This window comes from Pteronotus mesoamericanus, unplaced genomic scaffold, assembly GCF_021234165.1.
Source record: "Pteronotus mesoamericanus isolate MK-2021 breed Mesoamerican mustached bat unplaced genomic scaffold, CSHL_Meso_final contig_20, whole genome shotgun sequence".
NCBI lineage: Eukaryota > Metazoa > Chordata > Mammalia > Chiroptera > Mormoopidae > Pteronotus > Pteronotus mesoamericanus.
In genome coordinates, this window is record NW_026555085.1 from 63,980,174 (window position 1) to 63,992,887 (window position 12,714).

Here is a 12,714-nt window from a genome sequence, read left to right on the forward strand (position 1 = left end):
CTTTGTCCATGTGTCCTTTATACATGCTCCTTGATGATCCTTCCCCTTCTTTTCCCCCTATTTCCCCTCCCACCTTTCCTCTGGTTACTATCAGTTTATTCTTTATTTCAATGTCTCTGGTTATATTTTGCTTGCTTATTTGTTTTGTGGATTAGGTTTCACTTACAGGTGATATCATACGGTATTTATCTTTCACCACCTGGCTTATTTCATTTAGCATAATGCTCTCCAGATCCATCCATGCTGCTGCAAAGAGTAGGAGCTCCTTCTTTCTTTCTGTTGCGTAGTATTCCATTGTGTATATGTACCATAGCTTTTTGATCCACTCATTTACTGATGGGCACATAGGTTACTTCCAACACTTGGCTATTGTAAATCGTGCTGCTATGAACATAGGGGTGCATAGGTTCTTTTGAATTGGAGTTTCAGGCTTCTTAGGGTATAATCTCAGCAGTGGAATTTCCAGGTCAAAAGGCAGTTCCATTTATAGTTTTCTGAGGAAATTCCAAATTGTTTTCCACAGTGATTGTCCCAGTCTGCATTCCCACCAACAGTGCACTAGGGTTCTCTTTTCTCCACAACCTCACCAGTACTTGTTTGTTGATTTGTTTACGATGCCCATTCTGATCGGTGTGAAGTAGTACCTCATTGTGGTTTTAATTTTCATCTCTCTGATGGCTACTGATGCTGACCATCCTTTCATATGTCTCTGGGCCCTCTGTATGTCTTCCTTGGAGAATTGTTTATTCAGGTCTTTTGCTCATTTTTCAATTCAGTTGTTTGTCTTCCTGGAGTGGAGTCGTGTGAGTTCTTTACATATTTTGGAGATCAAACTCTTGTCTGATCAATCCCTATTAAAATATCAATGACATATTTTACAGATATAGAACAAACATTTCAAAAATTTACATGGAACCATAAATGACCCCGAGTAGCTGCAGCAATTTTGAGGAAAAGAACAAAGTAGGAGGGATCACAATACCTGATATCAAACTACATCACAAGGCCACTGTAATCAAAACAGTCTGGTACTGGCATAAGAACATATATATCAATGGAACAGAATAGAGAGCCCAGAAATAAACCCAAATCTCTATGGTCAATTAATATTCAACAAAGGGGGTAGAAGCATAAAATGGAGTAAAAATAGTCCCTTCAACAAATGGTGCTGGGAGAGCTGGATAGCTACATGCAAAAAAATGAAATTCTGACCATACACAACTTACACCATACACAAAAATCAACTCAAGATGGAAAAAAGACTTAAATATAAGTAATGACACCACAAAAGTCCTAGAGTAGAAGATAGGCAGGAAAATCTCAGATATTCCCTGCAGCAATATTTTCACCAATCTGTCCCCCAGAGCAAGGGACATAAAGGAAAGAATAAACAAATGGGACTTCATCAAAATAAAAAGCTTCTGCATGACTAAAGAAAACATCAGCAAAATGCAAAGGGAACCAACTGTATGGGAAAATATATTTGCAAATGATAGATTCTTAGAATTTTTATGTTGATTGCATGTTGAAATAATATTTTGGATATATTGGCTTAAATATATTAAAATTATTTTGCCTGTTCCTTTTTACTTTTTAAAAAAGTATCTACTAGCACATTTAAAATCACAGATGGCAGGGTATATCTCTAGATGGTCTCTAGTGATGCCATGTTTGGGGTAAGACCTAGGAGATGGGAAGGAGCAAGCACATAAAGAAGACCTGGAGGAAAGGGCGGTAGGCAGAGGGAAGAGGAGACAGTGGGTGCAAAGGCCGGAGGTGAGATTGAGTTCAGCAGCATTGAAGACTAGCTGGTAGGCCAACATGACTGGAAGAAGTCAGTAGGCTGGGAGAGAGAAAGGGTATGAGAGCAGAGAGGCTGAGTCACTGGCCCTCTAAGCCATGTGAGGGTGTTTGTATTTTCACCTAAGGTAACAAAAAGTCACTGAGGGTCATATTTTTAAAAAATAGTTCTGGGTTCAAGAAAGAATAGAATGGGATGGGGGCGGTTGAGGAAAGTGGAAGTCAGACCATTAACAAAGCAATTACAAAAGTTCAGGGATTGTTCATGTTTGTATGTATATAAAGGTGAACTCTGTCACACCATCGACCCAAGAGGGTGGCAGGTTTGCCTCTGAACATGGCTGTGCCATTAGACAGAAATCACAACAAACTGGGCCCTAGGAGCTGAATCCAGTCTAAAGGCATAATTTGATTATCTTCGACAGCAGTTAATTATCTGTAATTATCTTCCTATTTATTTATTCTTGTGTATTTTTTCCTTTACAGTTTAGTCCCCTTATACCCCCCACCCACCACCATCACCACACTGTTGTCCATGTCCATGAGTCCTTTATCCTTTTTGCTCAATCCCTCCACCTCCTACCCTCCCTCCCTTAGCTGTCATCCTATTCTCTATTAGTCTGTTTTGCTTGTTAGTTCAGTCTGTTCATTAGAGTCCACATATGAGTGAAATCACATAGTATTTTTCTTTCTCTGACTGGCTTATTTCACTTAGCATAATGTTCTCCAGGTCCATCTACGCTGTTGCAAAGGGTAAAACTTTCTTTTTTTACAGCTTAGCAGTATTACGTTGTGTAAATGTCCCATGGTTGTTTTATCCACTCATCTACTGATGGACACTTGGGCTGCTTCCATATCTTGGCAATAGTAAATAACACTGCAATGAACATCAGGGTGCTTATGTTCTTTCGCATTAGTGTTTTGGGTTCCTTCAGATATATTCCCAGAAGTGGGATAGCTGGGTCAAAAGCAGATCCATTTTTAATTTTTTGAGGTATCTACATACTGCTTTCCACAGTGGCTGCACCAATCTGCATTCTCATCAACAGTGCAAAAGAGTTCCCCTTTCTCCACATCCTCACCAGCACTTGCTGTTTGTCGATTTATTGATGATAGCCATTCTGACAGGTGTGATGTAATATCTCATTGTGGTTTTAATTTGCATTTCTCTGATGACTGGTGACTTTGAGCATCTTTTCATGTGTCTACTGGCCATCTGTATGTCCTTTTTGGAGAAGTGTCCTTTGCCCATTTTTTATTGGGTTGTTTGCTTTTTTGGTGTTGAATTTTGTAAGTTCTTTATAAAGTTTGGTTATTAACCCCTTATCAGATGTATTGGTGAATATGTTCTCCAATTCTGAGGGTTTTCTTATTTTGTTGATGATTTCCTTTGCTGTGCAAAAACTTTCTAATTTGATGTAGTCCCATTTGTTTATTTTTTCTTTTTGTTTCCCTTGCCTGGGGAGATACATCTGACAAAATATTGCTATGAGCAGTGTCCAAGATTTTGCTGCTTATGTTTTCCTCTAGGATTTTTGTGGTTTCCTCATTTAAATCTTTAATCCATTTTGAATTTATTCTTTTGTGTGGTGTAAGAAGATGGTCTAGTTTCATTTTTCTGCATGTATTTGTCCAATTTTCCCAATATCATTTATTGAATATACTATTGTTAGCCCATTGTAGGTGCTTGCTTTCTCTGTTGAATAGTAATTGACTATAAGGGTGGGTTTATTTCTGGGTTCTCTATTCTGTTTCATTGATCTATGTATCTGTATTTATGCCAGTACCACACTGTTTTGATTCTTATGGCCTTATAGTATAGTTTCGTATTAGGTAGCATGATTTCTCCAACTTTGTTCTTCTTTCTCAGGATTGCTGTTGCTCTGCGGGGCCTTTTGTGGTTACAGATAAATTTTTGAAATTTGTTCTAGTTCTGTGAAATACATCCTTGGAATCTTGACCAGAATTGCACTGAATCTATAGATTGATTTGGGTAGTATGGACATTTTTATGACCTTAATTTTTCCTATCCATGAACACAGTATGTGCTTCAACTTATTTGTATCTTCTTCAATTTCTTTCTTCAGTGTCTTATAATTTTCTGAGTTTAGGTCTTCTACATCTCAGTTGGGCTTATTCCTAGGTATTTTATTCTTTTTGAAGAAATTGTGAATGGGATTGTTTCCTTAATTTCCCTTTCTGTTAGTTCGTTATTGGCACATAAAAATACAACTGATTTCTGGATATTAATTTTGTATTTTGCTACTTTGCTGAATTTACTTATTAGTTGCAGTAGTTTCTTGGTGGAATCTTTGGGGTTCTTTACATATAGTATCATGTCATCTGCAAATAAAGACAGTTTTACTTTTTCCTTTCCAATTTGGATGCATTTTATTTCTTCTTCTTGTCTGGTTGCTGTGGCTAGGACTTCCAGTACTAAGCTGAATAATAAAGGTGAAAGCAGACATCCTTGCCTTGTTCCTGATCTTCAAGGGAATGCTTGTAGTGTTTCCCTATTAAATATGATGCTGGCAGTAGGTTGTCATATATGGCCTTTACGATGTTTATGCATATTTCCTCCATTCCCACCTCACTGAGAGGTTTTTTTAAAATCATAAATGGGTGCTTGATTTTATCAAATGCTTTTTTTTTCATCTACTTATATGATCATGTGGTTTTTATCCTTCATTTTGTTTACGTGGTAAATCACATTTATTGATTTGAGAATGTTGTACCAACCTTACATTCCTGGAATAAATCCCACTTGATCATGGTGCATGATCTTTTTTGATGCATTGCTGTATTCGATTTGCTAATATTTTGTTGAGGATTTTAGCATTTATATTCATCAAGGATATTGACCTCTAATTTCCTTGTTTTGTAGTTTTCTTTTTTTGGCTTTGGTATTAGGGTAATGTTGGCTTTGTAAAATGAGCTTGGGAGCCTTCCCTCCTCTTGAATTTTTTTGAAATAGTTTGAGAAAGAGAGATGTTAGTTCTTGCTGGAATGTTTGGTAAAATTCATCTGTGAAGCCATCTGGTCTAGGGCTTTTGTTCATTGGGAGTTTTTTGATTACTACTTCAGTTTCACTAGGTGAAATCTGTCTATTCAGATTCTCTGATTATTTCTGATTTAGTTTTGGAAGATTGTATGTTTCTAGGAATTTATCCATTTCATTCAGGTTGTCCAGTTTGTTGGCAAATAGTTGTTCATTATTTAATTATCTCTAATTATCTTCCTATCTTCTTTCCCCTTCCTCTTCTCCTTTCCCTTTTATCTACCCATAATTTAATCCAGCCCATCATCTATTAACAGATTTCTTAATATCAAATTTTCCACAGCCTATATGGTGTTTTAAAATTTTCAGATTACTTGATAACTACTTTGTTTTATAACACTGATTTTGGTTTCTCTGGAAGAACCAGACTACCTGGTGAAAATAGACCACTTTTCCCTCAGGGCACTAGCTGGCTGGGCTGGAGTTGAGAGGGAGATACCCTCTGAAGAAGGGCATGCACTCTCTAGCTGTAAAGAGGAACTTTCTGCAGTAATGGAAATGCTCTGTAGCTGTGCTCTCCAATTTGGAAGACAGCCATGTTTGGTTACTGACGACTTCAAATGTAGCTAGTGCTACTGAGGAACTAAATTTTTAATTTTATAGAGTTTTTATTCATTTAAATTTAAGTAGGCACATGAGGCTAGTGGCTACTGTACTGGACAGTGCAGTCCTAACCTACCCCAATCCTCACTCTTTCTGATTATACCCCTGGCCAACATCACAGACTGACATAACAATGGCCCCTGTAACTGAGTTGTGACCTCTGTATCTCAACATTTTTGATTTAAGGTGGCGTGTTCTATTCATGCTAAAATAGCACACGTTTAAATTCCTATTTGCTATGAGGTTTTCCTTTTTTAAAAAAAAGATCTTAAATATATGCTATTATACAATGTTTTATTTGCACAGGAAAGATTATGTTTTTCAATAGGCCTTTTAACAGGTTTTTTATTGAGATATAATTGACATAACATTATATAGTTTCAGATGTACAACATAACGTTTCAATATTTGTATACACTGCAAAATAATCACCATGCTAAGTCTAGCTAACATTCATTACCATACATGGTTACAATATTTTTTTGTCTTGTAATGAGAACTTTTCAGATGTAGTCTCAAATGAAAGAGCAAATGTCAAAGATTCATTTAACCCGCTAGTGAGGGAATCAATGGTATGACAAAGGTAAGTATATGTAATCACTGAAATGAGACCGCAATGTTAGATACTAGGCTGCTTAATATCATACAGGGCAATAGAACTGTAACTTCTGGAGGTTTTCTACTGGGTAAGTGATTTGCAATGTGTCCGTCTATAAATTAAGAGAGTCTAGGCCCTAATAGAAATAGTATTTACTTGTAATAAATTTAGAATTACAAATTATAGAAAGTATAAAAATTATACGAAATTACAAATAAATTAATTTATAATAGAAATCACATGTATATTTCAGTAGAGCAAGAATTGGCCAACTACAGCCTGCCCCACCTCAGTGGGCCAAATCCAGCCCCTCTCCTGTTAATAGATTTCTTAATATTAAATTTTCCCCATTAAATCATGGTAGATGATTCTTTTGATGCCCTATTGCATTATGCTTACTGGTACTGACTTTAGGATTGTTGTAACACGTATATGTGAAATTGGGCTATAGGTTTCTTTTCATCTGCTCTCTTTGTCAGAGTTTGGAACTGGGGTTATATCAACTTCATAAATTACATTATGCCTGGGCTAACTTGCTCTTTATATTTCACTTTGTCTTTTATTACTCCAACTCCTCACTATAACTTGCATAATGCTTGAAACATAGTAGGTGACCAATAACTCTCTGTTGCTATGACATAAAGCAGATTAGCTGAGAGGATGTAGAGGGATGTAACCTTCTTCCATACTGTCAAGAAGGTTAAACTTGACTTCCAGATTATGATTTAATAATTCTTAAAGATGTGAAATATCTTTGGTATTTCCTTCAGACCAAATAAAAACAATTTTTAAAAGTATCTGTAGTATCTGTTATTTTCTATTATCTAATGTAATTGTCATGAATATTAAAAGTACAGTATATGGTATTAGAATATTACCTCTTCTTCTTCTTGCTCTTCTTCCTCTTCCCCCTCTTCTTCACCTTTTCCTTCTTTTTGGGCTTCTTTCTTTTTTTTCCTTCGATTCTCAATGATTTCTGGATCCCACTGATCTCTTGTATATATGTACCCTGTAACACTGTGCTGTCTTTGCCCAGAAACTCTTTGGCATAAATCATAGTCAGGGCACTAAGGAACATTAGTAATCATTTAAAACATGTTAAATATACTTTTTTCCTATTCATCTATTATGCAATACATAAACCGAAAAAATTCCTTAACACTCTGAACAATGTAATATTTAAAGTGTTATTTTGCATCAGGTTTCATCACACACCAAGAGAGGCACAAGACATGACTTTTATGCTGTGGCAACACTTTTCTTTATCTAAAATTAATATATGTGAGAAAATATCAGAAGTTTTAACATGAAATAACAGGATTAGAAGAACGGCAGAAAGAGTTAGAGAAATATATTAGAAAATCAGTTTAGCCTGCAAAGATACACAGGAGGATTCTCTCAGGTGAGTTTTAGAAGGATAAGAAGAAGTGGTACATACATGCAGTGGAATATAAAAAAGAGTGAAATCTTACCATTTCAAAAACAAAGCAAAAACAGAAACAGACTTATAGACACAGAGAACAAACTGATGGTTGCCAGGTGGGAGAGGAGTTGGGTGAAAAAGGTGAAGGAATTAAGAAGTACAAATTGGCAGTTATAAAATAGTCACAGGGATGTGAAGTACAGCATAAAGAAAATAGTCTATAATATTGTAATAACTATATATGGTGCCAGGTGGTTACTACACTTATTGGAGAGATCACTTCATAAATTATATAAATGTCTAACCATTATCTTGTATACTTGAAACCAATATAAAATAATATTGAATGTCAACTGTAATTAAAAAAAAATAAAATTAAAAAAAGAAAAGAATGAGAATGGAGGAAAATGGGGTCTGTCCATATATTTTCAACAAAAAATATCATGTATTTACAATATTTACAGTTTTATAGGTGAAGTATTTTATAAAATACCAATTATGAATGGGGCCTGAAAGGTCATCTATTCTAGTCTAAATTTTTAATTTTGTAAATGAGAAAACTGAGTCTAGATAGTAAAAAAAAAAAAAAAAGAAAAAGAAAAAAAAGAAAAAATCAAAAACCAAAGTCTATGAATAATTTCATTCTTTCAAAGTGTTTTCACATTTGTAATCTTCGACTCAATTCTTAAACTAATCATATAAAAGAAGTAATCCAATATTATGATTAAGCCATTCTGCCAATCAGAGAACTGTTCTGGCAGGTTAAGACTCTGCTTTCAGATCATAATGTCATGAGAGGAAACTACAACTCAGAACCAGGCCTTCTGACCTATGCTCTGTGGCACATCAGTAATGAAAACTAAGGTTTGGGATGAAAATCCTGCTCTGAATAATTTTCAGGACAGAAAACTCTGGATGATATTCTATGGTTGTGGTTCTCAAATATTAGGGTGTAACTGTATATAGAGAATTGTAAAAAGAAATTTCTGTTCTTCCTTGTGATTTATTAAGTCTGGAGTGAGGCTTAGACATTTTAACAAGCATCCTCAGTAAGTCTGATGCCAACAGTTCATGTTCTACAACTTTGAGAAACAAAGAAAGCAAGAAACTTTAGAACCTTCTGTGCTCATTTTCTGATTTCTTCAGGCCACCTCTATGTGGAGATGAGAGGGCTATTTGTTGAGGCAAGACTTTTATTTAAGCTTCCAAATTTTTACAAAAAAAAAATCTCAGCCCATTCAAGTAACTTTTAAAATGTGTATGTTCTTACTCAGCAACATAGAATATCCTCATTGTGGGTCCTTGACAAAAACTATTGCCTGAGGTTGTCTCCTATTTTCACTTGTAGAAAGTAACAAGAGGGTGTGTCTTAAGGATATGGTCCTCAAACCTCAGTGGTCATCAGAGTCACCTAAAGGACTTTTCAGCACAGATAGCTGGATGCCACTCCTAGAGTTTCTGACTCATAGTTCTAAGGTAGGGCCAGAGAATTTGCATTTATTTCTGTTAAAAAATTTTTCAACTATAGTTGACATTCAATATTATTTTATATTAGTTTTGGGTGTACAGCAAGAACTTGCATTTCTCACAAGTTTCTGGGTGCTGCTGATGCAGTTGGTTCTGAACCTGTACTGTTGAGTACCACAGCTGCAGTAGATCACCGGGAATTAAACCTTTTTTTTTTTTTTTTTTTTGTAGTACAAACCCTCTTTTAGAACATAATGAAAACCATAGGTTTTTGTTTAGGAAAGATGCATGTAACACGCAACATTCTGCACATAATTTCAGGAGGTTCATAGATGTTGAAGGACTTGTGGATCCCAGGCTAAGAAATTCTGCTCCAGAAATTCCAGGTTTTATCCCCAAACAAGGCTAAACCATCAGAGGAGTATGTGTTGTAACGAGTTCAGTCTCACATTTGGCCCTCTGAGTACCCTCTGGCTACAACACGGAAACTGCTGTGGACATCCACTATTACACATAATATAAATGGGTTCAGGATTTCATTCTGTACATTAACAGTCTCTTCTTATATGAAGACCCATGTGAGATATTTCTCTTATTTTTAATGTTTTGTGTTTTCTGAGGAATGGCTTATCTTTTCATGAGCGATATGAATTTTATGTAACTGGTCACATTTCCCCTTCGACTTTGGCTCATCAAACTTTAAACTGAATTGATACCCCAAACGTAGTGAGCATTTGGGGCCCTGCGGCCTGCGTGCTCCCGTTCCACCAAGTCTTAAAATTCCTATATGATCTATATTTTCCATTGCTTAGACTTCACATATTTACATATATGACAGTGTCAGTGTCACAGGGATTTTGATAGGCCTCTGACCATGACCTGTGGCTCAGGCTGCGTGCCCAGCACTGAATGCCACCTGTCTCTTACAGCTGATGTCCACACACCCCTTGGGTCCCAACACCTGAGCCGAGAACCATCTAATTTGTTTTGAGCTGTCTAGCCTTTTGGGGAATCAGGGTGTGAATATAAAAGCTTATTGTTCATTTTCATATAAACAAATAGTCCTCACCTCACTGAATTCTTACCACAACCCCATAAAACAGTTATTATCATCTTTGTAAAGGGGAAATTGAGGCTCCTAAATGTGATTTATCAAATTCTAACAGCTGAGAAAGGAAAGAATTGGGAAAAGGATTCCACTTTGCTTCTTAATCTAATTGTGTTCTTTAACATTCATATGTCCAAATCACTTGTTTTTTCATTTTATTTAACTGGCAAACTTGTTAGGTGCCCACTAGGTGTCAAACTTTGTGCTAGCTGATGTTTATATGAGTAAGACATGGTTCCTGCCTCTAAGTGAGGCACAGTCCAGAAGGAAAATGTTCAATGTGAATATAATGAGATAATATGATAGAGAGAAGAGAGTAATAGGAATGGTCATCAGAGAAGTATTTAACTTTCCTGTGGTAACTAACGCGTTGGGGGAGGGGGAGGAGCATTAGTTAATGAGTGTGCTAGTGTACAGGAGACAGCTGGCGGCGGTGGGTGGCGGGGGCGAAGTTCTGGAGAGATAATGCCTGAACCGACTTTCAGAGGATGACTATGGTCAGACCTGGTGAAGAGGCAGGTATCTGCTGTGGATGGAGTCGTGGGCGTAAAAGCACATAGTCATAAGAAAGTGTAACTCAGTCCCTATGACTGATGCATAAATGAGTATTTCCGTAAATATTTAAAATGTTTGCAAACATTCCTTTCATTTCACTACCATGAAAAGAATGGTTAACTATACTAAAAAAGAAAACCTATTCTTACCTTAATATTGATTATAATATCAGGTTTCAAATATAAATTTTTAATTAAGTCTATTTGCTGCAAAGTAGTCATGGCATCCTCTGAAAATGATGGTATTTCAGTGATAATATAACCTATAGAGTAAAATATAATGTTTAAAGTTTTATGTTATCCATATGTGAAAGCGTGGATTTACTATTACTACTTTATAAAATATCATCTGGTTACTGATGAACACTGATACAGATCTTTCATATGTTTATCAAAAATTTTAAATCAATAGTTAAGGAAATATTACTATGAATAATATTTTTCTGATAATAAAATCATTGAGTGAGGTGGAAACATCTTTTATAATTCCAAATCAATTTATTTTAGGCATATGAGGTGCCTAAGAAAGCAAATTCCATGTAAATAATTCTTTTAATTCATATTCGTAAAGCTCATATGACGAATGATAAGGTATTTATAGGGGTTGCATGGCATATTATTTTTCTTTCTTAAATTAATATTTCATAACATAACAGAATATATGTATAATGTTTATGTAAGTTATAGGGAGCAATAAAACACCCGGGTACCTCTCATACAGTCTCAGAAATTATCAGTGATTTTGGCTTAGCACTTCCATTGGCTTGCATCCTTACCCATCAATCTTCCCACTGAAATTTATCCTGTTTACCACCATCACATTAATTTCCTTAATATATTTCTTTAATTATGTCATTGTATTGCTTGAGAAACTTTTTTTCTTATTAATAAAGCCTCAACTCCTTCAGTGGTAAATGAAAACCTTCAACATATTTTTCTGGTATTTTAATAGAACTATTTTTTCTTAGAAGAATAACTGACAACAGATTATGGTTATTCAGCTTTAGATATTTGTCAGACATTTTATAAAAAGTAAATGGAGTAAGCCTCTCACTTCAAGGGCAACAACGGACAGTATTTGTTGCCAATTATAAAATTCAAGTGAAAATTTGTATTTTGAAAAACTTGTATCCACTGCCTTAAGCTTAACAGCTTCCCAATTTTTTAAACTTCTCCTGATGAAACTAGTGGTGATATTAACAAATGTGATTTTTTTTGATATTGTATAATGAAATGTGTCAATATTTGGAAGGTCTGCATAACTCAGTGAACAAAATTTTCCAAATGACCAATGCTTTGGTGCCACAAAATCACACCTGGGTAAAAGACCCATTCCAACTACTAGATAGATCACTGGATTTTAATGGAACACAGTTTGAAAAGTTCACTGATATGGTTTCAGATTCCACAACGCAACTAGACTTTCCCTTGTCAAGTTTTGGTGTAGGATCAAGGATATGCACAATTATTCTAAAGACTATTAAAATACTCTCCCTTTTCTAATTACTGACTTTTGTAAAGCTGGATTTTCTTCATGTACTTCAACAAAAACAATATATTGCAACAGATTAAGCAGAAGCAGATGTGAGAATCCACCTAGATCTTCTCTTAAGCCACATTAGATTTTCAAAAATACAAAAAATACCACTCTTCTAATTTTTTTGCTTTGAAGATATTATTATTTTTATAAAATATGCTATTTACATTAGCAGGTTAACAGTTTTATTATTTTTAAACAAATATTTTATACGTTTCTTAGGTTATTTTCTAATATAACAAGTACTGATAGATATAACCCATATAAGCAAAAACTCTTTTTGGGCCTCAACAATTATAAATGTAAAGGAATCTTGAGACCAAAAAGCTTGAAATCTGCTATCTTCTACTATGCCTTGCATAGTTTAATTAAAAAATGACCAAGCATCTGTTGATAGATGAATAAATATGTCTAATAAACCGACCTCAAAATCCTCACTTAAGAACACGGTGATCACAATCTTTTATTAAAAAAAAAAAAAAAATCAGATCAACAACTCTCATGGTAATCCAAAATCTCAATAAATGAGTCAGTTTCTCTTAAACTTGCTCAGACACTTTACTTTC

General features: G+C 35.1%; 1 protein-coding gene across 1 annotated transcript in view; it reads right to left on the bottom strand.

The window, feature by feature from the left end:
* Positions 1–12,714, bottom strand: part of AK9 (adenylate kinase 9) — a 105,846-nt gene that overhangs the window by 85,829 nt on the left and 7,303 nt on the right. Inside the window, exons 5-6 of the mRNA XM_054568640.1 lie at positions 10,762–10,874; positions 6,938–7,126 (exon numbers count right to left, since the gene is read on the bottom strand). Of these exons, the coding sequence (XP_054424615.1) occupies positions 6,938–7,126; positions 10,762–10,874 (302 nt within the window). The remainder of the gene's footprint in view (positions 1–6,937; positions 7,127–10,761; positions 10,875–12,714) is intronic.